General features: G+C 35.3%; 1 protein-coding gene across 4 annotated transcripts in view; it reads right to left on the bottom strand.

Annotated features, from left to right (window-relative positions):
- Positions 1 to 27,340, bottom strand: part of YES1 (YES proto-oncogene 1, Src family tyrosine kinase) — an 80,164-nt gene that overhangs the window by 11,745 nt on the left and 41,079 nt on the right. For 3 of the 4 annotated variants that reach the window (XM_054583418.1, XM_054583420.1, XM_054583419.1), the window contains exons 2-8: positions 16,353 to 16,625; positions 12,894 to 12,993; positions 6,414 to 6,512; positions 5,063 to 5,166; positions 4,817 to 4,966; positions 3,248 to 3,403; positions 2,896 to 3,075 (exon numbers count right to left, since the gene is read on the bottom strand). In XM_054583418.1, coding sequence (XP_054439393.1) covers positions 2,896 to 3,075; positions 3,248 to 3,403; positions 4,817 to 4,966; positions 5,063 to 5,166; positions 6,414 to 6,512; positions 12,894 to 12,993; positions 16,353 to 16,617 — 1,054 coding nt within the window. In that variant the 5' untranslated portion in view covers positions 16,618 to 16,625. Of the gene's footprint in view, positions 1 to 2,895; positions 3,076 to 3,247; positions 3,404 to 4,816; positions 4,967 to 5,062; positions 5,167 to 6,413; positions 6,513 to 12,707; positions 12,724 to 12,893; positions 12,994 to 16,352; positions 16,626 to 27,340 lie in introns of those variants that run through there. The other variant, XM_054583422.1, reaches the window with a different exon arrangement.

Below are 27,340 nucleotides of genomic sequence, written 5' to 3'. Positions count from 1 at the left end.
CTTGAAATGTTTCTTATATCCATTTATCATAGAACGTTTTGGATCTTATCAGTGGTCCTCAACTTTTTTTGGTTCACAAGTTACTTGAGAATCTGATGAAAACTATGAACTCTTTCCAGGAAATACACATAATATGCAAAAAAAAAAAAAAAAAGGTCATGTACCCTCTGAAGTTCATTCAGGAGCCTAGCAGTGAGTCAAAAAATAATAGTAAAATTAATTCAAAGTACTCTTTAAGCTTGTCTCATGTAATACCCCTTTAAGCCTTATTCCCAACTTACTTCTTCTACTACTTCCGTCCTTCCACTAATATGGTTCTGTTTCCCATTTCCTTAGTCTGCTTAGCTTTTCCCTTTACACATCCATATCCTTCTTAACTTTAAAGGGCAGTTCAAGACTTGTCTTTTCTACTATTTTTCTCAATTTGTTCCAACATACATGATCTTTTCCTCAATTTTTATTATATTTACTGAAATTTATTATGCTTTGGCCTGTAGCTTTGTTTGTTTACAGTAAACTTATTTTTAAACTACAAATTAACTCTTCAGAAGTTTAGGTCTTTTCAAATTTTATCTAGTTATGTGGGTATCTGTATTTCTTTGATACCTTAAAATAAATAACAGAGTGTCTCATATATATGAAGCATTCACGTTTTGGCTGTTAGTAATTTCTAGAGTAGTCTGACTACAAAGATTTCAGAGGATATAATGATCACGACACATCGAATATTAGTGGACGGCTTCTAACACCTGACTTAAATATAACCTGAAGGAAATACTGTTGATAGACTGGTCAAGTGATAGGGAACCAAATTCCAGGTAAAGGAAATAATATGAACAAACTCGTGAAAACAAGGAGCAACAAGACGACGCATCTGGCCAGAAAAGTGAATTTATGTGGAAGCACTTGAAGCAATGAGTCTGGATGGGAGTATAGAGGGCCAACTGCTAAGCACCTGGATAGCATGATAGGGAATCAGTTTTAAAAACTAGAAGGGGCTTTTGTAATCTTACATCCTAAATCTCCCATCTACAAATAATCCTAACCAAGCAACCTGACAATACAGACTTCTACCATGCTCCCCCCAATAAAATAATTCTTGAAATCAATATACAAAGCTAATGGACCATTAGTTTTACCTCTATTACATTCTTATAATATTAATGTCTTGATTTAAACTTCCTCTTTGTTGTCTCTCTTCTTCCTTCCCTTTCTAGTTCATCTAATGCACACTGGAATAGGATATCTGGCAGTGGTTTATGGGGCAGTTTCCTTCCAAAAAGTGCCCTACCTTTGGGGACTTAGGTATGTCTTGCCTATCAATTAGTAGGGTAGGCTATGTCAGTTCATTTAAACTTTTGGTTCCTTTGACCCTTTTAGGGGGAACATTTCCTATAGCAAATGGGTAGCTTGTAGTTGACGTTGTCACCACTAGATGGAACTACATAGTTGGCCAAGATGGACTATTGGAGAAAGATCACACCATCAGTGTTAACTAGGGATGAGTTACTTATTAAGGGTAAAAAAAATGTATATAAAATTTATAAGGGCAAAAAGCTAGCCTAATGTCATATTTTATGACTGATTCCTCTTCTACAGCACATCAGCAAAGGAAGGAAAAAAGGGAAGAGCAACTTTGCCTTCCCTTTACCTTGGCCCTAACCAACCCTGTAACTACAGATCCAGCCTTAGGGTCTGGGGTTTGGGAAAATGAAGACATCTCAGTTGACAGTAGTCAAAAACAAAGTTTTTTTAGAATAAACATTTATTTATTTTTATTGTTCAAGTACAGTTGTCTCCATTTTCCTGCCACCACTTTCCCCTGCCCCATCCGCCGCCACCTCCCACCTTCAATCCTTCCCCACTATGGTTTTGTCCATGGGTCCTTTATATATGTGCCTTGACCTGACCCTTCCCCTTCTTTTCCCATTACCCTCCTCCCCGCATCCCACTCCCCCCCCCCAGTTACTGTTAGTTTGTTTTTTTCTTTCGGTGTTGCTGGTTATATTTTTCTTGCTTGTTTGTTATATTCATTAGGTTCCACTTATAAGGGTGAGATCATATGGTATTTGTCTTTTACCCCCTGGCTTATTTCACTTAGTATAATGTTCTCCAGTTCCATCCATGCTGTCACAAAAGGCAGGAGTTCCTTCTTTCTGCTGCATAGTATTCCATTGTGTAAATGTACCAGAGTTTTTTGATGCACTCACTTATTGATGGGCACTTAGGTTGCTTCCAATACTTAGCTACTGAAAATTGTGCTGCTAGGAACATTGGGATGCATAGGTTCTTTTGAACTATTATATTTACTATTTCTTTGTCAAAAATGGTGTTTTGAGATTCTTAACGTAAAATCCCAGGAGTGGAATTGCTAGCTCAAAAGGCAGTTCCTTTTTTCATTTTTTGAGGAAATTCCAAACTGCTTTCCACAGTGGCTGCACCAGTCCGCATTCCCACCAACAGTGCACTAGGGATCCCTTTTCTCTACAACCTCACCAACACTTGTTTGTTGATTTCAAAAACAAAGTTTTTAGGAGCCCCTGAATATGAAGATTATGTTTACATTAAAATGAAATAAAATTAACTTTACCTGATTTCTTTGCTTTAGTACCAGAGATATAAATATCTTTCTGATTGCATTATTTTAGTTTATATATATATGATAGAAACGAGCCATATATATAAAAGGTACTGTTAACTACTGTAAAAATTGGTATTGGAATTTTTTTCTTTACTATGTATCTTTTTGTTGTTGTTGTCTCTAACCTGATCAGACAGAAGTAAAAGCAGGGGACAGAAAACAGAGAGACAGGAGGCTGAGCTCCCTCCCAGCCATTGAGCTCTCTTTCCAGCACCATTCCTGGTGTTGCAGAAGAGATAACTAATTACACATACCTTTTGACATAAATTCAGTTACAATGTAAATTGGCTCTTCAGAAACAACAGCGTATAGTGGAACAAGTTTATCATGTCTTAATTTTTTCATTATCTGAGCCTCTTGAAGAAAAGCTTCTGGCATCATTGTACCTGGTTTTAGTGTTTTGATTGCTACTTTTGTGGTTCCATTCCATGTTCCTGAAAAAAAAAAAAACACTTTCACTACTTTTATCTATATTTTTAAAAATTCACAGCAAATTTCAATGAGTAGCAGTTACCTCAAATATGTCAACGTATCTTATAAATTGTGGCATTTTGATCTATGGCTAAAAAATGCCACAAAAAAAAAAAAAAGGTTGACGGTTCTTACCCATCCATACTTCACCAAAACATCCTTGTCCTAGTTTAACTTCTAGTCGCAAAGATTCTCGAGGGATTTCCCAAGCATCTTTTGCTAGACCTTGAGTCTGGGGTTTCACAGTTGGACATACAGTCGTTAACTTGTGGCATAAACCATCAGCATGCTCTAGATAAATGAATAAACTATAATGTAAAAACGAATTACAGAAATTAAGGTACATGTAGTATATCAATGTTTTAAAAAGTTTAAAGTTTAGAAAACAAAAACTTAGGTTCTATCAGTTTTTTAAAATAAAAGCACAAACATGAAAAGAATTATATGTAAGAAGTAAAACACATTAAGAAATGAAACATTTTGTTAATTACATTTAAAAGTTATTATTTATTGAATACTTATGTACCAGCTATTGCTCTTTAGCACTTTAAGTTATCAGCACTTAAAGTTACCTCATATAAATGAGTCTTGGAAAATTAAGTAACTTTCTCAAGTTCACCCAGTTAGTGAATGATGAAGAGGGGATTCAAACCTAGGTCTGGCTGCCTCCAAAGTTCTGCTTTTGGCTACTCTGCTTTATTTGTGTCCAAGAATGCTACCATTAATTATTATGTCTGAATAACCACTAATATAAGAGGCACGCCAAAAACCAAGGAAAAACTTTTAGGGAGCTAATTTTTAAACAATGAGACACAAAAACAGGGAATTCCAAATTCATAATAGCTTGACTTGTGAATCCTGCTTATTCAATCTTTCTCACTGTAAGAAAGACATGTCCTTTCACATTTTCAACAAGTAACCAACCATGCTAACTAACCTACTTCTAACAAATGGAATTACTACTGATGTCACTGCTTGGCAACATGTTTGATCAATGTTAACACCGGAGGCTGACTTGATAGACTCAGTTTGCAGCTAACCATCACTGAATAAACCACCATGTTTCTCCCCTAGCATTAATCATCTCAAGACTTTCAGATGCATTCAAATATCAAACTGGCAACAAAAATTTTTGAGACAGAAGACTCCGACATTTCAAAGGCCTTGAAAAACTGAAGAATGTCTCTAGTTGTTCTGGTTAATTTTCCAGGAAAAGAAAAATGCATCTTCATTGGATTTATTTTAATAAATAAATCTCACTGCATTTATACTTTCAGAAAATCTTAATGTAGTCCAGGCCATGAAGATGGTAAACCAAAAGGACATCTGATACAGCTTTTTAAGTATTTTGCCTTCTTAAAAAATGTCTGTAAATCAAATATTTGTTCTGCCTTTTTATTTACTGTAACAATCTATTTTTGTATTTAGCTGTCATGAAATGGAACTCCAAGGTAAATACTATACCAGTAAGATGTAAAGACTCAAAATGATGATAATCTGATTTTAGGACAACATCTAAGTACTCAATTTAGGTAATAAGTATTACCTATTTCTCATTTTAAAACCAGAATGTAACAGACATCTAGTGAGCAGATGCTGTGTGTAAGGTAGCATGCTAAAGCTTAAGGGCCATGAAGACATGGATTTTGTCCTCATAAAATACAACACGAGGAAATAATTTTCACCTTTGAAATATTCACATACCTGTGTAGTGTTTTACCAATTTCTGCAGAGTATCAAATTGTGCTCTAGTTGTGATATAGTATCCACCATTGTCAAGTTTCCTAATTTTGTAGTGTTTCACATTGTCACCTCTTACTTCATCCCAGTCACGAATAGAGAGGGAATAAGCACCTGGGAGGAGGGGCAGGGACAAATGAAACCTTTTACTGTATCTTTCTCAAAATACTGCCTAAGATTATACTTACATTAATATTATAATAGTCATACCTTTAGTAGTTTCACTCTCTCTTACTAAGAAAATACCTCGTTGATTCCCAGGATTCAAAAGTAATCTTTCAGCATCTTTTCTTCCCATTTTGCCAAAATACCATCTGGAAAAAAATAGTGTTCCGAGTTAGAAAAGTGTAGGGTAAAAAAAAAAATTATACATAAGTATTAGTAAGAATGAAGTGGATAGGAAGGATGACAAAAAACAGCTACAGGACACAGCTTAAAATATACAGTAAAACACAATAAAAGACCTTTATTAAATAGGGCTGTTACAAATATTACTCTCAGAATATAATCTGTTATAGTATTTCCATGTACTGACTATTCAACATGTCTCTTGAACTCCACCTGGTAGTCACAGGAAAAGTAAATGGAGAAAGACAACAGTAATAGAGGCTTTCAATCAGTGACAGATGGATAAACTGTGACTATAGAAGGAAGAATAAAAGTGGTTCACTGGCAACAGTGTGATCATCTGTAAGATGCAAGTAAAACATATCCAAATTAGGAACTCTAAATTTGAGTAGGCTTGATTGAATGCAGTTTTGTGAATAAAAATGACAGTCTCTTCCACGGAAGATCTCACAATAGTGGAGAAAAAGACAAAAGAAAGTAACAAGTGCCAAAACAGAACAGAGTTATGGAGGCAAATGACATATTATTATTAAAAACAAACACTGATAAAATACCTAATATGTATAAGGCACTGTGTTAAGTGTTGTGATATAAAAATGAAGTAGCATTTATGGATCCCAGGTAAACTTGGTTTGACCTAAGAGTAATGTCAGTGAAGGTGAACTTTTTAAAAGTTTCAAGAATAGAGACAGTATTCCCATATACCCTCCAACAGGTTTCCCAACTCAAAATTTTGCTTTATTATATTCTCTCTTTCCATGTGTGTGCTTGTTCTTCTGAACTGAGTGACAGTAAGTTACAAACATGCTGAATCATTATCCCTAAATTCTTCAGTGTGTACTTCCTAAAAGAGAGGATACTCTCCTACATAGGAGCAAGCACTTAAGTCAACAAATTAACAATGACATAATACAACCTACTGAGGGTATATTTTTGAAGTGAGAGCTCAGAATAAAAAAAAAGTTAATATAATTTTTAAGTGAAAAGATAAAGGTATAACAATAGTTATTAATGTGCATTATTTTATGATCCTACTGTAAGCAAGTATAGTGGCATTAATTATTAATTTTAAAGTAACATACCCTATTAATATGATACATTAGCTGTATTAAGACTGATGTGTAATTGTGCGTGTAAAGTTGTGGCTAAGTAGAATGTGCATTAAAACATTTTAAAATCAAAACAATTAATAAAATATGAAGTAACACCATACTCTTCTGCCTGAATGGAATCTGCAGGGGCTACATAATTGCTAGGGATATAGCCATTCTTTCCTGTAGCAATTGATCTTGCTTCCCACCAGTCTCCTTCCCTGCAACACATAAAACAACAGTTACCACAAGGTAGACTACTACTCAAGACGGGATCTACTGCAGTGTTGTCTTGTATCTAAAATAGACAAGAGATTTTACTTCTATTTTTTTTTTTTATGAATTCATTTGACCAAGAATCAATTCAGATAATAATATTAAGAAATAGGTTATATGAATTAAGAGAATAAAGCTAACTAAGCAAAAGCACAACTGCATTTCTCCTCCAAACCAAAACAAAAAATTATAATTTTAATTAAAAGATCACCTTTTTACATGACTCTTTCAACCCAAGATGATAAACTATACTGAATAAAACAATTTGGGAGGTAAATCTTTCAAATTACTCAGTTTTAAAAACTTTAAGGAGATACAATTTGTGTACCACAAAATTCCTCCATTTAAGATGTACAATTTAGCCCTAGCTTGTGTGGCTCAGTGGACTGAGTGCTGGCCTGTGAACCAAAGGGTCACTGGTTCAAGTCCCAGTGTAGGGCACATGCCTAGGCTGCAGGCCAGGTCCCCAGCAGGGAGGTGTGCAAGATGCAACCACACATTGATGTTTCTCTCCCTCCCGTCCCTTCTTTAAAAATAAATAAATCAATCTTTTAAAAAAAGTGCAATTTAGTGGATTTTAGTATGTTTACAGAGTTGTGCCATTATACCACAATCAATTTTAGAGCATTTTTACCTCCAAAGAAACCCAATACCCACTAAGAGTCCCCATCACCCTCCTCATCCCCAACACTGCCAACCAACAATGTGCTTTCTGTTTCTATGGATATATTTATTGTGGGCATTTCATATAAATATAATAATTCAATATGTGGAATTTTTAGGTTGTCTTCTTAAACACAGCATATTTTTTTCAAGGTTCATCTATGTTGCAGCATGTATCATTCTTTTTTATTTCTTTTTAACAGTGCATAAAATTATAATCTTTCTTTTTAGTCACTTTAGGAAGAAAATCAGGATGCCACAGAACTCCTGTAGCCAAAATATTATTAATGTGCGATAATGAAAATTTTAATTTAGAATAAAATATATACAAAAATCTTATCTATAAATATCCAAGACTAAAAGCAATTGAGAACACAAGAACTATATGAAATTTGTAATGCATAAGCCTTGACTTTTCCAAAATTAATGTGAAAGGAGCAAATATTATCAGTCTCTAACGAGGAACATATTTATGAGGTCAATCCAGAAAGTTTCCAGCCATATAATATGAAGAAGAGACATTTATTGAAGAAGATACAAGGAACACTGCACATGGCACAATGATGCCTCAGCCCCCTTGGGACCTCACACAATTCTCTCAGTGTATTTCCACTGTTCAAAATACTCTGCAAAAATCCTTTGTTGGCGTCGCCATCAGCTGCCCAGTTGTATTTTCCTGAATCTCACTGACTGATATCTCTTCCCTTTCAAAGGTGATTTTAGTTTTGGGAAAAGCAGAAGTTACTGGGTGCCAAATCTGGGTTGCAGAGGGGCTTAGTCACCTGGGTGATTTGATGTTTCCTCAAAATACTCTGTATGAGACGTGATGCATGAGCGGGCACGTTGTCGTAATGAAGCTGCCAATCACCAGTTGAACATAGCTGTGACTGTTTTCATCGTATTGCAGCTCTTCATATTTTGACGAACATTTAGGTAGCACCCCTTACTGTTTGGCCTGGAGGGGTATATTCGTGATAGACAACACCTTCTCAACCAAAAAACAGTCAACATGGTCCCAATCTTGCGACTTTGCTGTGCCCTCTTCAGGCATGGATGAGCAGGCAACTTCTGTTGGGATGACTGGGACTTCATTTCCGGATCATACTTATAGCCATAGACCCAGGATTCATCTCCAGTTATGACCTTTTTGAGAAAATGTTGTTCACTGGTAATGGTTTGAATTAAGTCATTAGCAACTGCAGCACGGTGTTCCCTCTGCTCTGGCAGCAGAAGCCAGTGAACGAATCTTGCCACAACATGCTTTATGCCAAGATCCTGCGTCAAAAATCTCAGACTAGTTTTTGAAATTCACAGATGAACTTCTAGTTCTTGCACTGTCAGCCACCAATCTTCGTTGATTGCAGCTGGTACACGTTCAACATTCTCAGGTGTTCGGCTTGTTGCAGGCCCTCCAAAATGTGGATCACTTTCAATAGATTCTCAAACACCTTTGATGCATTTGTACCACACTTTTATTTGCGCTGCACTCATTGCATCGTATCTGAAAGCTTTCTGAATCATCTGAATAGTTTCCGCGGAGGAATGTTCACGCTTAACACAAAATTTGATGCAGATTCGTTGCTCTACTCACTCACTCAGTCATTTTTAATGCAACAGCCACACAGTGCACAGGCTCACTCAGTGGTGTCCACAACCCTCACTGACTAGCACAGTAAAGCCGTCATTGTTCATGCAAGTGCATTCCAGTTCACTCTCCTTGGCTGCCAAGTTACATCGATGTCATGCAAACTATTCTTGTTATATTAACAATGGCTGGCCTTTTTTCAGACAGACCTCTATATGGGTTCCACTACCAAAGATTAAATGCATGTTTTGCTTTATCATAGAGAAGTACTAAAAATATTTAATCTAACTTGGAATATTATAAATGCTTGAGATGCATTTGATTTCCAGAGAATAAAATGGAAAACCCTTTGGTAATCCAAGTATTTATAAATTGATATACTTGGTTTGTAGCCTCCTAGTATATATTAAGTCTTGCACTTTCAGATATACAAACTGAAAAGTTTGCACTTGATCCTGTGAACCATTAACTGACTCATTCAAGCATTCAATTAATACCTTAAATGACAGATTTTATGATAGGGTATGCTAAAACCAGGAGTAAAAGATAGTCCTGAGGGGTAGGGTAGAAGAGGGTAAAGAGGGGATAAATGGTGATGGAAGAAGAGGCTTGATGTGGGGTGGTGAACACAATACAATATACAGATGACATACTATAGAATTGTACACACTAATTTTAGTAACCAATGTCACCCCAATTTTTTAAAAGATTTTATTTATTTACTTTTATAGGGGAAGGGAGGGAGAATGAGAGGGACAGAAACATCAATGTGTTATTGCCTCTCGTGTGCCCCCAACTGGGGATCTGGCCTGAAATCCAAGCATGTGCCCTGAGAATCGAACAAGCAACCCTTTGGTTTGCAGGTCAGCACTCAATTAACTGAGCCACACCAGTCAGGGCTCACCTTAATAAATTTAATAAAACAAACAAAAGTAAAAACAAACAAAAAGATAGCCTTTACGCTCAAGAAACTCACAGTCTAGAGTAAGATTTCTCAACGTCAGCATTAATGACACTCCTTAGTGTCATTATTAGATAATTATTTGTTATGGGGGCATGCGCTGTGTTTTGCAAGATGTTGAACAATATCCCTGGCCTCTCTGATCACTAGATGAAAGTAGCAGCAACCTGACTGTAACAACCCAAAAATATCTCCAGACATTGTCAAATGTCCCCTGGGTGATTCTGCCCCAGGTTGAGAACCACTAGTCTAAAAGAATGATAAGCATGTGACAAGTTATAATTCAAAATTGCAATGGCAGCTATGTTTGAGGTTTGCATACGATGCTACATGAACATGTAAGAAAGATACTTAATCCAGCAAAAGGTAGGGATCTGGCCAGGCAGGACAGAAAGAATGTCAAAAAAGGCTTCCTTGAGAAAGGACATAGGAACACACATTTTGAAGGATGAGTTGGGTTGGCTAGGTTAACAGAAAAAAACAGAGAAACAAGAAGTTACATTCCAGAAAAAAAAAAATCATGTATGCAAAGGCATGAAAAAGGTGAGAAACCACAGTATATTCAGAAAATTGCAAGTCATTTAACATGGTTAGGCAGTAAAGTGAAAAAAGGGAAGAAGCTCAATGAATAATACCCACTATTATTATTATTTTTCTTTTATCGTGATGGCAACTGGTAGCTATTGAAAGATTTTAAAGCAGAAAGATATGAACATAACTTATGTTCTGGAATAGTAACTAGTAGCAAATGGAAATAAGAATGGAAGGAAACATGACTGAAAGCAAAAAACCATAACTAAGCAATTATGTAATCTACTTACCATAATTATCATTGGATTTTCTATGATAGGCCAATAAATGACAAAAAGTCTGAGTCACGTAAGGTAAAAGCACCTTAATTTGGTCAGTTTGGGACTGCAAGGGTTTCTTACCTAGCCTTTTTTCTCCCTTTTTTAAAAAAGAGAAACAGAACTTTTTTGCAAATATATTTTATCCATTATGCTATTACAGTTGTTCCACTTTTTTCCTCCCTTTTGCCCCACTCTGCCCAGGACCCCCATTTCCTCCAGCCATCACCCCTTAGTTCATGTCCAAGGGTCATACATATAAGTTCTTTGGCTTCTCCATTTCCTATATTTATTCTTAACCTCCCTGTCTCTTTTGTATCTACCAATTATGCTTCTTATTCCCTGTACCTTTCCCCCCATTCTTTTCCTTCCCCATTCCTGCTGATAACCCTCCATGTGATGTCCATTTCTATGATTCTGTTCCTGTTCTAGTTGTTTGCTTAGTTTTTATATTTTTTAAGGTTCAGTTGTTGATAGTTGTGTTTGCTATCATTTTACTGTTCATATTTTTTATCTTTTTCTTAGATAAGCCCCTTTAACATTTCATATAGTAAGGGCTTGGTGGTGATGAATTTCTTTAACTTTACCTTGTCTGAGAAGCACTTTATCTGTCCTTCCATTCTAAATGATAGCTTTGCTGGATAAAGTAATCTAGGTTGCAGGTTCTTGCTTTTCATGACTTTGAATGCATCTTGTCAGCTCCTTCTTGCCTGCAAGATTTCTGTTGAGAAATCAGCTGACAAGTGTTACAAGAACTCCTTTGTAGGTAACTCTCTTCTTTTCTCTTGCTGCCTTTAAGATTCTCTCTTTATCTTTAACCTTTGGCATTTTAATTATGACGTGTCTTGGTGTTGTGCTCTTTGCGTCTAACTTCTTTGGGACTCTCTGAGCTTCCTGGACTTGTATGTCTATTTTCTTTACCAAATTGGGCAAGTTTTGTTTCATTATTTTTTTCAAATAAGTTTTCAATTTCTTGCTCTTCCTTTTATCCCCTTAACACTCCTATGATTTTGATGTTGGTATGTTTAAAGGTGTCCCAGAAGTACCTAAGCCTCTCTTCATTCTTCTGAATTCTTATTTCTTCTTTCTGTTCTGGTTGACTGTTTATTTCTTCCTTTTATTCCAAATCGTTGTTTTGAGCCCTGGCTTCCTTTCCTTCACAGTTGGATCCCTGTATATTTTCTTTATTTAATTTTGTATAGCCTTCACTTCTTCCTTTATTTTGCCACTGTACTCAGGAATTTCTAAGCATCCTGATTACCATTGTTTTGAAGACTGAATTTGATAGGCTGTCTCTCTCCTTGTCGCTTAGTTCTTTTTCTAGAGTTTTGATCTGTTCTTTCATTTGGGCCATATTTGTCTCCTCAATTTATGGGAGCACCTGTTACATTGTAAGGGGTGGGGCCTTAGGTATTTTCCAGGGCTCGGCAACCCCTTCTCCACTTTGTGGTGCTATGTGGAGGAGGAGACAGAAAAGGAACAGGGCAGGTTGCTCTACTCTCGCCTCACTTTCTCTACTTCCCGCAAGCAACTGGTCCCTTCCAGTTGCTGCCCTGGTTCTGATTCCCGGGCTTGTGTATGTTGTAGGACACTGTGAACCCCTCAAACAGACTCTCATCAGAGACTGGTAGTTCCCTCCATCACAACCCCTACAAGATTTTTTACAACCAGAGGTTATGAGGTTTTATTTTTACAGCACCACAATCCTGGGTTGCATGGTCTGTCCTGGGCTGGGATGGCTTGCTCCCCAGTTGTTCCTCCCTGTTTTTATCCATACGTGAATGTGGGATTGCCGGGGCCACCAGACACAGCCTCCCCACTCACCCTCTCCACCCCTCCGACCACTGTGGATGTTTCTTCTTTAACTCTTTGGTTGTTGAACTTCCATACAGCTTGATTTCCTGGCAATTTTGGTTATTTTTTGTTTCTAGATTGGTTGTGCAAGGAAGCAAAGCATATCTACCTATGCCTCCATCTTGGCTGGAAGTCCAAGAAACAGGTAAGATCTTTAAATCATCTAGTACTTAGATAAATAGGAATACAGAATTCTCTTATAAAGAGTTTTTTAAAGTAATGTACTTACATACACTCCATCACTCTTCATTTTTAAATCTCTATTATTTATGGCAGGACCACAGCAGCACAATTTGTAAAAGCAGTAACTTCTGGCTACATCAGCAGTATTCTGCCACATGTCTAAAGAAAACAAAGGTATTGTCCGACCCAATGGGCAGAGACCCACACAGTATTTCTCATTCACAACACTTACGTATTGTTAATTATTTGAAATCTTTCACCCTTTTTAAATGAAAGGTCTTCTGTAGTTCTAGCTTCATAATCATATAAGGCCACAAATATAGTAACACCACCTATTGAAGGAAAAAAAGATTGAGATAAATGATATGGATAAATTAACAAAAGAGAAAAAACAGAACAAAACAAAACAAAAAACACTGCCAGAGAAAAAGCTTAAGTAGTTTTTTCCCTGGTCTCCAGAATCAACTTGTAAAAGTTTGTGATTTGGGCAGCTGGCATTTTTAAGTTAGTAAGATGCTCTTTTAAGACCTTCTATAAAAGTAATACTCTACAAATTCTAAAATTCTACAGACTCAGAAACAAATTTAATTTTGATTCCTAGTAACAACATCTCTGGTTAGACATACAAAGTTCACTTCACTTCTTTAGCAGTAAAAGCATTAATGAGTACCATAAACTACTGGCATCGAATGTCTAAGTTTCTTATAAGCAAAGAGTGAACATTCTGAGCCTTAAGACTAATCACAAAGCCCTTGCTGGTGTGGCTCAGTGGATTGAGTGCTGGCCTGTAAACCAAAGGGCCGCTGGTTTGATTCCCAGTCAGGGCACATGCCTGGGTTGTGGGCCAGGTGCCAAGTATGGGGCGCTCGAGAGGCAACCACACACTGATGTCTCTCTCCGTCTCTTTCTCCCTGCCTTCCCCTCTCTCTAAAAATATATTAATTCATAAATATAAAAAAAGAAGATTAATCGTTAATGGTAATAACTAGAGTTTTGGTAAGATAATTTATTATATTTAACATTCAAGTATAAAAACAATATGTTTTTCTTAGCAATTAAATGGTATGGCTAATATGAATTATAAATTCCAAAAATAGCCCTGACTGCTATGGCTCAATCGGTTGGGCATCCTCCTGCAAATCAAAAGGTTGGTGGTTTCATTCCCAGTCAGGGCACGTGCCTGGGTTGCAGGCCAGGTCCCCGGTTGGGGACAGGGCAAGAAGCAACTGATCAATGTTTCTTTTATATATCGATGTTTTTCTCCCTTTCTCGCTCCCTTTCCCTCTCCCTAAAAATAAATACACAAACAAAAATAACTATTATATATAGCATTGTGTGCAGATGCTTAAGAGATTAGCACAGTTAAACAGCCAAACTATTATTTGCAAACAAAAGAAAGAATAAAACAGATTATCTCATTATTTTGGCTTCCAGTCATACATTACTACCTTTCTGACATCGCTACTTGAATGTCTAACAAGCATTTAAAACTTAGGTACAAAACAAAGGTGCCGATTTTTCTCCTCTAACCTGTTACCCAAGTCTTCCCTACCTAAGCAAATGGTATTATTAACCAATCAGGTACTCAAGGCCAAGCCCATTACCAGTCTTTCAGTTCAAATTCTGAAACATCTACTTTCTTTTCCATTTTTACTGCTGCCACCCTAATCCAAGTCCACCCTTAATCCCCTTCAGCACCTGTCTCCTACAGTCATTTTCCACACAGCTGTCAGAATGAGTTCCTTTAAAAGGGTAATTCAATCACAAAAATTCTTAAAAGTCTTCAATAGCTTCTTTCTGGCTTTGAATAAAACGCAAACTTCTTACCAGAGTCTATAAGGTCCTGAGTAATCCTGACTCTTTAATCTCTAATTATACAGTTTTACCCTCTGCCCATATGGCTTCCTCACTAGTCCTCAAAAACTGTCAAGTTCATGTGTACCCCCCAAACTTCGCATTTGTTATTCTCTCTTCCTAGAAGGCTCTTTTCCCAGTTTTGCACATGTTTAGGTTATTCTCATTAATCAAATCACAGCTCAAATGATTTCTTCTCAAGATGCCTTTCTTTGATCATATAAAGGGCCTTCACCGATGTTCTGGTTAGTTCTTTCCTAGCACTTAAGAACTATTAATCATACTGTTTAGTTGTTTATAATTATTGTCCAACTCTCACTATAATGTAAACTCCATGAGAGAACTGTTCTTCTTCCTTACAACTCTCTATACCTCCATATGCACACTCCATATTTATTCATAAATTAATATTCATGAACAGACTACTTCACATAACTGAATTAGGTAACTAAAGTATGTTTTTAAGTATCAATATTTAATCATTTTGGGTTACTATCTTTCCCAAACATAAAATCCTGAAGATAATTTAAATTTTTGCTGATGACTGAAAACATCATCATGACCACGTATTACTGAAGAATTTAGAGTTAGGGGGTTGGAATTGGACTGTAATTGACTCTTTGAGGTCTATAACTCCCCACATGAAGAGTGTATTAGAATTAGTGTATGGCATTTCTTTGGCTACTGTTACTGGTACAGAAGCAAGCAGACTGAAGGGACAAATTTATAGTCCATGCTTATAGAAGAGACTCCTCTTTTGTCCCCTTGGTTACTAGTAAGGATTCATGTTGCTCAATTCGATGCTGGCAACTGTTCTGTCAAGTCTAAAGATAAAGTGGACATTCCAAGGGCTACAGGGGAGAGATAAAAGAAACCTGAGTTGTTGATGGCATCAAGGAGTTGCTAAATCAAGGAATCCGGCAGCTCATCCTACCTTTTACGCCAGCTGTGTTTTGTTGCTCAAAGGAAAAGAATCCTGATATGGGAACCCTTCATAACAGAACACCCTCTCTCTTAAAAGTTCTGACTACTTTTTTTAGAGCATTTCTGGCTCCATTAAAGGTTGTCAGCTCTCACGTCTTGCTGTTCTCTGAAAGGATACTGTGATATAAATAATAAATGGAGTTCTGGAACAGGACATTAAATCTGGGCTCTCCTGCTTATCTCTGTGATTCTGAAAAAAAAATCATTTAAACTCTGAGCCTCAGAATTATTCTCTTTTAGATCACTAGTATCTATAGGAAAACTATTATCACCACTACTTTGCCATGCAATTAACATTTATTAATTACTATAGTTCTTTAGTAGTGTTTAGCATATTACAATCCTGAGAAATTTTAACATCTTTGAGCAATAAGTATGTTTTTTAAATTTATTTTTAAATTACAACTGACATACAATATTACATTAGTTTTAGGTGTACAACATAGTGATTAGACATTTGTATACCTCACAAAGTGATCACCCTGGTAGGTTTAGTATCCATCTGACACCACACATTATTAAAACTATATTCCCTATGCTTCACCTTACATTACATTTTAAAAATTTATATCCCCAGTGCCAGCTACATAGTAGGCACTCAATTATTTGAAAAATGAATTAATGAAATACTAACTCAGTATATAGTCACCATCAAATTATCACCAGATTTCCCAGAAAAATATTCATGTGTACAATAAGACTTTGATTTTTATGTTAGAGACTTTAATTTTCATATCACCTTATTTTAAAAGTCCCCAGTAAGTTGTTTTTCTTACAGCAGTCAAACCTTATGTATGTATTGCCCAAGGTAATATTCTCAAACTTACAACAGAATTGTCCATTTAAATCTCACCTGTTAAACCAGCAGGATATGAACTTGGCACCACTGAGAATGAGGAAGACGCTCCTCCAAAAGGTGTCACCCCTGAGGATCCTCCAAATGGTGTCATGGAAAGACTGCTAAAATTAACAGATGTTCCTTTTGCTGAAGAGGATGGTGTCGCTGCAGTGTGTTCTGTTCCATAATGGCTGACACTTGTATTGACAGGCTCTGGAGAGTTTTCTGTTCTATATTTAATTGCTGGACTTTTGTTTTCTTTACTTTTAATGCAGCCCATTATCAAATCTACAAAAGTAGTAAGGTAATTACTTTGAGAAGCAGTTATCACAAAGGATACTTCAAAAGATGCAATTCAAAAGTTAAATTTAAGCAAGGCGTTTTTCTCCTGCAAAAAGTAACATTAACAAAACAAACAAAAATAAAAACGAGATAGCTGAAAATGAAGTCTCTTCCTCTCATTATGTGCTAAAGCCTCATTCCAATGATGTCTTCTCCTACTCGACCACTTTTAATGGTCCAATGACATGCCATAGCATGTAGGGAAAATCATGGGCGTTGAAGCCAGAGAGACCCAAGTTTGAATCCTGGGTTTCTACTTACTAATGGAGTGATGTAGGTATGTCGCTTAACCTCTCTGTACCTCAGTTACTTAAAAAGTAAGGATAATAATATCACTTACTTCATAAGCTTTTCTATGAGGATTAACTCATGTTTATTACAAGTTCTAGATAATATCTGGCACATAGCAGATACTAGCAAATACTGGTTATACTCCTTCTATCTATACCAACACTGTGTAATCGATATTTAATCTAAGCCACAAAATAATTTTAAATTTTCTAGGAGCCACATTAAAAAAATAAGAAACTGGTAAAATTAATTTTAATATATTTTATTTAACTCAATACATCTAAAATATAATTATTTTATTTTTCATTAATTTTATTTATATTTTTATTTAACTTAATACATCTAAAATATAAGTATTTCAACATGTCAATATACAGTCTTCCATGAGGCGTTTTATGTTCTTTTTTGTACTAAATCTTAGAAATCTGGCATGTATTTTAAACTTGAGTACATTTCAATTTGGATCAAGCGTATTTCAAGTGCTCAAAAGCTGTATGTAGCTAGTGGCTGCAATATAGGACAATGTGTGTAGCTTCACATCTTTCCCCTTCTGTATCAACAGACATTCCCCTCCATGCTTACCAAATTTGACCCCAATCTAGCCTTCCAGCTTCATCTCCTATTTTTTCCTAGTATTTATCTTATGCTTGCAAAAAAAAAAAAAAAAAAAAAATCCTTTTTCCCTAATACCTACGCCCTGTGTTTTCCCAGTTGTGTGCCTCTGTCCGTAATACTCTCCTCACATCTTACCTGCTAAAATTTACCCATTCTCTAATAAGTATCACAAATGTTACTTTTCCATTTAGGCTGTCCCCATAATTGGTAAAATATATTTTTCCTTAAAACTTCCAATGTACCTTTGGGAAGATTTTTGTATGAATTTGAATTCTTACAGTATTCCTTTTTTTTTTTTTTTTTTGCTTACTGGCCTAATTCCCTCACTACTCTCAAATTACTGCAATAGATATTTTAAAAGTTACTCATCTCTTATACACTATACAGCCTACCAATATGACATGCACATAGTAGGTTTACTAATATTACAAAATCTGCATTAATTTTTTCACTTCCTGAAGAGGCAGTAGTGGAGATTTCATTACTTCTTACTTTTAAAAGTCATTCTTATTTTACAATTTTTCCTTCTTATCTGGTATTCAAAAGAAAATAGGTGAGTGATAACTGTCTCCTAAATTCTGAAAGACCACCTCAGCTATGTAACATTAATTTAAAATGTAGCTATAAATATTAAAACAGAAATAGTTTCAATCTCAGAGCTGGAAGGTTTTCAGCTCACCATCTTAAATAGATATATTCTGAGAATGTGATAGTTAAGCACAACATTGAAACATTACTAGGACTGGAAATCTAAATACTGAAAACACTACGAGAAAATTATAAGATAAACATATAATATGCAATCATGCTTCTAAAAATTAGAAGGAAAAAGAGCTAAGTCGTTTAATAACCTAGTGCTGGAAAAGTCTATTAAAGAATAATGTAAGAGTAGAAATCTTAAAAGGAAAGACTAATAGACATGTGATTATTTAACTTCCATATGGGAAGCAGGGGGAGGGACACTTTTTAAAAAAGTTTACTCTATATTTGTTTTTTTCCCCATTACCATTTAGTCCCCTTATACCCCCACCCCCCAGCAATCACCACACTGTTGTCCATGAGGGACACTCTTAAGTGATGCTAAAGATATGAGAAATAGGGAAAGTATCTTTGTATTTGTTCATGCTTTTTACTTGCTCTCTCAACACACACAAATTTACATACATGAAAACTGACTGACATTCTTAACATAGGCAACTCTTCTGAAACATGAAAAAAAAGATACTCCCTCAGAAAAATAGTAAAGACTATCAAGAGGCAATTCACAAATGAAATACAAAAGGCCAATTAGCATATAAAGATATGTCCAACCATCCCAGTCTTTTAATAAATGCAACCTTTAAAAGGTACCAGATGGACAACTTTTGACTCAATAGTGAAGAATGAAGGGTGAATTTTAACCAACAATCAATATATATCTATAAAATATGTCAAATGCAAACATATTTAAAAGTCCATGAAGAATTTTCAAAAGTACCTATATCCAAAGTCTAAATAGGAATAGAACATTATTAATGAATTAGCCTTTGAAAGAAAAGCAGTTATATGGAGAAAAAATTATAAAAACCAGTGACTGTCAATTGTTTTAAATTTGATAACCAGTTGATTGTAATATATCAATTCATGACAGAGGTTATTACTATAATTATTTACCCAAACCCCATATCCATTCCCAGCTTCCATAGATCCTTTTCACCTTTTTGTCCACTCAAGATCTTCTCTTAGGCCTTTCTCTCTGAAAGGCATCATTCCTAACTTTAAAAGTCAGACCTTTTTTCCCCCCTCACCCTACCTGTTTTCCATTACTACGCTTAACCCCCAACCTCCTGCCAGCTTCTTAATCTTTGTCCAACTTTCATATCCACCCACTAATAGCTCCAGAATAGACCATCATTTCAGCCCAGTTTCACTAGCACTCCAGTATCAAGCCATCACTGAATTGCCCATCTCCTTTAGAAACATTATTATAGTCCTGTCTGGTGTGGCTCAGTGGACTGAGCATTGGCCTGCAAACCAAAGGGTCTAGTCAGGGCACATGCCTGGGTTGTGTGCCAGGTGCCCAGTAGCGGGTGTGCAAAAGGCAGCCATACAATGATGTTTCTGTCCCTCTCTTCCTCCCTTCCTGTCTAAAAATAGATAATAAATAAAATTTTTTAAAAAATTATTATATATGTAGGATGTGATTTACATTTTAAAGTAAACTTTAGGTGTAATGAGTTAAACAAATTATGAATTGCCTTAGAAACATAATATCACTTAAGACATTTATATGGGGAAGTTCCAAGCTACTTGCTGATGTATCTATATCTATATATATATAGATATAAAAACCATGTATTTATTAGACACTACAAAGGAAGTTGGGGATTGTAAGAAATGGTCCTTTTTCTTTAAATAAAATTTCAAATAAGTGAAGGAAACAAATACAATCTTGTAAAATGTGGAAAATGCTAGAGGAAAAAAAAACCTGGTGTTTACAGTGTCTCTTGAATGTATCATTTTCTCTTATGCCTGATTTAATCTTGTGTTGTTTTGTACAGTAACATACTGTATAAGCCTGTAGCCTAGGAGCAAAGGACTATACCATATAACCTAGGTGTGCAGTAGGCTGTACCACCCAGGTTTGTTTAAGTCACTCTATGATGGTATGTTCACACAACTACAAAATCACCAAATGACGAATTTCTCAGAACGTACCTTTGCCATTAAGTGGCACATGACTGTAGAATCAAACTTCCCTCAAGAGTATATACAAAAATCTGAGATACCCTTAAGACTGTAAACTCCCTTTGTAGTTGGGGATTGTAAGAAATGGTCCTTTTTCTTTAAATAAAATTTCAAATAAGTGAAGGAAACAAATACAATCTTGTAAAATGTGGAAAATGCTAGAGGAAAAAAAAAAAGCCAGAGTGGAGGTATGTACAGAACACCATGGGAATACAACCGAAGTCAATGGCTGTGCCTTGAGTGCTTGGGAAACAAAATTTTGCTAAGACAGTGGTATATTAACTAGGTCTTGAAAACATGGAGATTTAGGGGAGAACAGGATATTTCAGGAAGAATGAAAAGTATGCAGAGTGGCTCAGATGCCTCAAAAAGGATGATGCACTGGGGGAACTTAGAAAACTTCTCTGTGACGGGGGTGTTTTTGAGAATGGTGGGACAGAAGGCTAGAGGTAGAGGACAATTTCCACATAAAAAGGATTGTGCTATGCAGAAACTTTTAGACCTCATCCAGACAGCAATGGAAAGTTATTTCAGATTTTTTAAAAGCTGAATAGCAAAAGATGAGTTTTAGAATGACTGTGGCATAAGTATAAATTATAGACTGGAAAAAAAAGAAATAATGGTAGTAGGAAAGTTATAAAACCACTGCAATGACCCATGTGAGAAAGGACAGAAATTAGGAACACTTCTGGGAGAGGGGGGAGAATGAAGGGTACATAATAAGGAGAATAATCATGTTTAGATGTTCAGTTAAATAAGGGTAGAGGAGATATGAAGAAAAAGGAGTCATTTGTTCGCTTTCCAGTATATTACTGAACACTTTGAAAGTAGTTACTATGTGTGTTAAGGGCTGGATAACCAAAAAGTTTCTAGTTTAATTGAGAAAGAAAAAATACTGTAACTGAGGAAGAGTGGAGACAAACAGGTTTTTCTGGATCAATGAGTTTAGTTTCAAATGTTAGGTTTGGGTGCCTGCGGGACATCTTGTCGAGAAGTTTATCTAGTAAGGGATTGATAGTAAGTCTAAAGCTCAGAAAAGAGCACAAACCAGATAAAGATTAAACAGAAATATTCTCACAGTTAAACCCCACCCTTTGGAGATAATAAAACTCACCAAAGGTACAGATTCAGAAGGGTGTGAATCTGTAGGACATCTACATATAAGGAAAAGACAGGCAAAGAATTAAAGAAGTAGTAATCCGAGTTGGAAGTACTTTCACAGGGTTGGAAAAGATAATCATCAATTTAAAGACAATAGAATGGGTTAGGGAAGAGTTCCAACTGTATCTGTGGCATTGTTTTTTCTTAAAAGAAACATAAAGCAAGTAGGAAAATAATGTGTTAAATGCAGGTAATGATATATTTTTGTTTGAAGTATTTTATAATTTAATACATTTTTAGAATAGTAGGGTGGGAATAAAGAGACAGACTTTGATGAGGAAAATGGCTAATGATGCTGATACTAAAACAAAGTCCAGTGGCATTTAAACTGATTTTAAAAAGCCAGCTGACCAGTAACTAGGAGCTCACCGGCAACTTTGGCAAAGCTTTTCTTAGCATCCTGAAGATAAAAGCTACATCATATTAAGTTGAATAATAAATTAATGACTAATCCATGAAAATATGGAGAATGTTTAGAGTGCAACATCTTCTAAGTTGGAAATACGTATCTTCTACCAAGACCTTTTCTACGACTTACCTAGTTCCCTGATCCTCTCCTTCCCAGTCTTGGTGTAACCTAATACAGCACACACTTGGTTTACTCAATAATAATTCGCCACCTGCTTTGATAAAAGAACCCTGATTTTGTTTATGCTCCTTATATTTGCAAAGTCCTTCATCTGTTCAGCTCTAGGTACTAAAGGATGGCTGATTAAAGTCACTCATGCGGTCCTACTCCTTTTGCGAATTAACTGTCTAAGCTACGAGCATGGGCTTCTAGGAAGTTTTCCTCACTTGTAAAAAGGAATCAAAGACAGGAGTGTTCCATTTTCTTTTCCTAGATGTTATCCATCTAAGATTTCCAAATCTGAGGCAGCCATCTAGATTACAAAGCACCCACCTGAAAGGAGAACACCAACATATACTGAGAATGGTCCGGCAGAAAGATTAAAGGAACTTGGATCCTTGATGATGTTGCCCAGGTATTAAATTATATAAAACGATAATAACCCTAGAACATACTTTGCTTCAGAAATCTTATTACGTGGGATAACAAATATCTACTGTACATAAGCCAGTCTTAGTTTGGTTCTGTTACTTGCAACTGAAAGGGTCTTAAATAATAAACTACTTAGTATCAGGATTCAATAGTTTGATAAAAATACAGTCATACGTTATAAAATGTTTTGATGAACAATGGATTACAAATAACACAATGATTCCCAAAAGATTATAATGGAGCTAAAATATCCTAGTGATGTTGTAATGTAGCACAATGCATTTATACATGTGTTTGTGGTGATGCTGGTGTAAACAAATCTATTGTCAGCCATAATTATGTGCCGTACACAATACTTGATAATGATGATAAAAGACTATGTTACTAGCTTATACATTTACTATGCTATACTTTTATTAGTTATTTTAGGGTACTCTATCTGCTTACAAAAAGTTTGCTGTAAATCAACATACCATGTTACATCAGAAACAGCCTCATACACCTGGTGTTTACAGTGTCTCTTGAATGTATCATTTTCTCTCATGCCTGATTTAATCTTGTGTTGTTTTGTACAGTAACATACTGTATAAGCCTGTAGCCTAGGAGCAAAGGACTATACCATATAACCTAGGTGTGCAGTAGGCTGTACCACCCAGGTTTGTTTAAGTCACTCTATGATGGTATGTTCACACAACTACAAAATCACCGAATGACGAATTTCTCAGAACATACCTTTGCCATTAAGTGGCACATGACTGTAGAATCAAACTTCCCTCAAGAGTATATACAAAAATCTGAGATACCCTTAAGACTGTAAAATTTATCACCTATAAAAACTATTTCTTACTGATACTCAGTGGAACATAATGTGCATGAACATTTGCTGAAAAAACAAGGGTTTTAACTCAATTTGAATAGTACTGCTACTTTAACATTTTTTGAGAAATATGAACTTGCTTAAAATTAAGAAAACTTTTCTAAGACACTTTCAGAAATACTTTTCTAAATTGTTTTTTAAAAAATGAACTTTGAGGTATAATTTGCTTACAACAAAATGTAACCATTTAAAGTATATAGTTCAATGAGTTTTGGCAAATATTTATAACTGTGCAACCAATACTACAATTCTAATAAAGAATGTTTTGATCACCCCCAAAAGGTTCTGTTGTACCCTTTTCCCAATCAATCCCCAACCTCATACCTAGGTAACCACTGATTTGTTTTCTCTAACTAAAAATTTATCTTTTCTAGAGTTTTATGTACAATAGAATTGTACTATATAGAGTCTGAATTTTTTTTTTTTGCTCTGCATTGTGTATCTGAGACACTTCTATGTTGTTACATACATAGGCAGTTCATTAATTTTCATTGCTAAGTAGAATTCAATCGTATGATATACCATACATAATTTGTTTACCCATTCACTTGTTGATGGGTATTTAACTTGTTCCAGTTTTGGTCTATTACAAATAAAGCAGCTAAAAACATTGCTGCAAAAGTCTTTAGGTGGATAGATAAGAGTATCCCCCCATACACCTAGGAATGAAACTGCTTGATCGTAAGAAGTTAAGCATACCCTACCTTAAGAAGCTCTAAACTGTTATTCATAGTGGCTGTACCATTTTACATCTCCACCAGCAAAGAATGTCAACTCCTGTTGCTCCACATTCTCCACAACACTCCTAGGTTGTTCGTTTCCCCTCACAGAAACCCATCATATGTTTACTTGGATACGTGCTTCGATATAATCCAAATATTCTATTTAACTCTTTTTACATTTTATTCTATCTAAAAAGCTTTGACAACTGCAATCTATCGATATCAAATGGTAGCTCACAATATAGAAAGATATGGCTGAGACGATGTTACCCACATTTAAAACATGAATATTACCAAAATCATCAGAATTGCAAATTAACCACTGATAGTCTACTGATTGAAATAATGGTCAGGACCTATGTAACTGCCAAACATCTTTATAACCATTTAATTTGCAAAAGTTATCAAGAGCATGTCAACAAGTTTGTCCTCTAAAGTCCAATATTATTTCCACACTTAGATTAGGTTCAATGACAATCTAAGTAAGACTGCATAGTTACTGAGACAGCATGATTCTTTCATATCTGCAATGTTTCAATGAGTCAGTTTCTCACTCTTTTAAAGTCCCTTAAAAAAAATTAAGGCTAAATATGCAAAATTCACTATTAGTATACAGGTCTGCAAATTTTGACAAATGCATACAGTTGTGCAACCACCTCCTCAATGAAAATAAAGAAGAGTTTCATCACCCCCCATGATGCTTCCATGTGGTTTTGTAATCAACCTCTCGCACCAAACTCTGGCAACCACTGATCTATTTTCTGTTCTTATAGTTTCACCAGATACTGTACAGTATGTAGCTTTTCGAATCTGGCTTTTTTTCACTAAGCATAATGCATCTGAGATCCACCAATGGTTTTATAGGTATCAGGCCATTCCTTTTTACCACTGCATAGTATCCCACAGTATGCATATGCTGCCGTTCATTTATTAATGCTCCCAGACGGGGGACAATCAAGAGTTGTTTCCAGTTTGAAAATCACAAATACAGCCACTATGAATTTATACACAAAGTTTTTTCTGTAAACATAACATTTCATTTCACTTGAGTAAACAGTTAGGAGTGAAATTTCTGGGTTGTATGGGAAGTATATCTATAATTTCATAAGAAACTGCAAAACTTTTCCAAAGCAGTTTTAACATTTTTACATTCTCCATCAAAATGAGAATTTCAGTTGCTCCACATCCTCATCAACATTATTGTCATTTTTTTTCTAGGTGTGTAGTGCTATTGTTGGGTTTTAATTTACATTTCCTTAATGAATGAGCACCTGATAATAAAGCATCAACTTTTCATGCATTAATTTGCAACTTATATCTACTTTGGCGAAATATTTGTTCAAATCAATTCAATTAGGCTTTCTTTCTATTATATTTTGGAAACAAGAATATTTACTACTAATAATTCTGTTATACTCTTTATATATTCTGAAATCAAGTTATTTGTCAAATATATATGTATTGTAATACTTTCTTCTGGTCTAGAGGTTACCTCTGCATTTTTATAGTAGTATCCTTGGACATGATTTTTAAATTTGATGGTGTTCAACTGAGAATTAATTTTATGGTTTATGTTCTATGTGCCCTATTTGAGAATTTTTCACCAAAGAGTTTCTTGTATGCCTTCATCTAGAAGTTTTAGCTCATTACATCAGGCCCACTGAACCATTTTGAGTGAATTTGTGTGTGTGTTATGATGTCTGAGGTTCAATATTTTAAAACTGAATATATAGTTCTTCAACTACTATTTGTTGAAAAGGCTAATCATTTCCCACTGAATTATCATGGAACTTTTGTCAAAAATCAATTAATCATATATACGTAGATCTATTTCCATACTATTGGCCCCATTGTCTATGCTTTTGTCAATTATCACAATGTCTTCATTACCACAGATTTACAGTAAATCTTAAAATTAGATAGGATAACTCCTCCAGTTTTTTCATCTTTTTTTCAAAATTGCTCTGGGTTATGGTCTCTGCCACAACTATTCCACTCTGCCATTTTAGTGCAAAAGTAGCCAGAGACAATACATAAATGCGTAAGTATGGCAGTGTTTCAATAAAACTATTTCCAAAAATAGCCAACGGGCCACATTTGACCTGCAAGTTGTAGTTTACAAAACCATGCACTAGGGTCTTTGCATTTCCACACAAAGTTTATAATCAGCTTGTCAATCTCTACAAAGAAAAGCCTGCTAAGATTTTGACTGAGTTGATACTTAATCAATCCATCAATCTGGGAAGAACTGACATTTTAAAAATATTGGTCTCCTGATTCATGAATAAAGTACTCCATTTACTTATGACTATAAAAATTTCAGCAATGTTTTGTATTTCTAATTTTTTATACTTATAAAAATAATATATATTAAAAGTAATGTATATATTTTTGATACTTATAACTGGTATCTTGTGACCCTGCTAAATTCACGTTAGTTCTGGTTGCTTTTTCTTTTTTTTGTAGGTTCTGTAAGATTTTCTACATTCAAAATCATGTGTACTGATAAACACTGTTTTATTCTTTCCTTTCCAAGATGAATGCTTTTTCCCCCCTGCCCTATTGTACTGGCTAGCACCTCTAGTACAATGTTGAACAGAAGTGATGAGAAAGAACATCTTTGCCTTGTTGGTGATCTTAAGAAAGAAATTATATAGTCTACCACCATTAAGTATATTAGCTGTATAATTTTTTGTAGCTGACATTAGGCTGAACAATGTTCTATTTCTTTGCTGACAGTTTTTAAATCATGAATGGGTGTTACGTTTTGTCCAATACTGTTCTCTATCTACTTAGGATGATCAAATGGATGTTTTCCTTCATTTAATTGGTATGGTGAATACACTAGCTAATTTTTATTAACCCCACCTTGACACCTTTGCTTTCTTGGAATAAAATCCACTTTGTCATGGTGTACTACCCTTTTTATGTATCCCTGAAAGGTAATATTTATATGTCTCTGGTCAGGCACACTGTGTTTTAGTTTTCTTCTAGTTTCTATGTCTGCTTTTGGTATCAGGGTAATGCTGACCTCATGAAATAAGTTGGAAAATGTTCCCTTCCTCCTCTATTGTTTTAAAAAGTTTAAGATTAGTATTACTTCTTTCAATCTTCAGAAAAATTAACGAGTGAAAGTATTAGGGCCTGGAGTTTTCAATTACAAATTTAACATCTTTAACATTCAGGGCTACTCATAGTCTCATTTTTTCTTTATTTTGGTACCTTGAATCTTTCAAGGTTTGTCTAATTCATCCAAATGTTAAATTTA

The sequence above is a fragment of the Pteronotus mesoamericanus genome, unplaced genomic scaffold (assembly GCF_021234165.1).
Source record: "Pteronotus mesoamericanus isolate MK-2021 breed Mesoamerican mustached bat unplaced genomic scaffold, CSHL_Meso_final contig_74, whole genome shotgun sequence".
NCBI lineage: Eukaryota > Metazoa > Chordata > Mammalia > Chiroptera > Mormoopidae > Pteronotus > Pteronotus mesoamericanus.
This window is presented reverse-complemented; position numbering and strand designations above follow the sequence as displayed.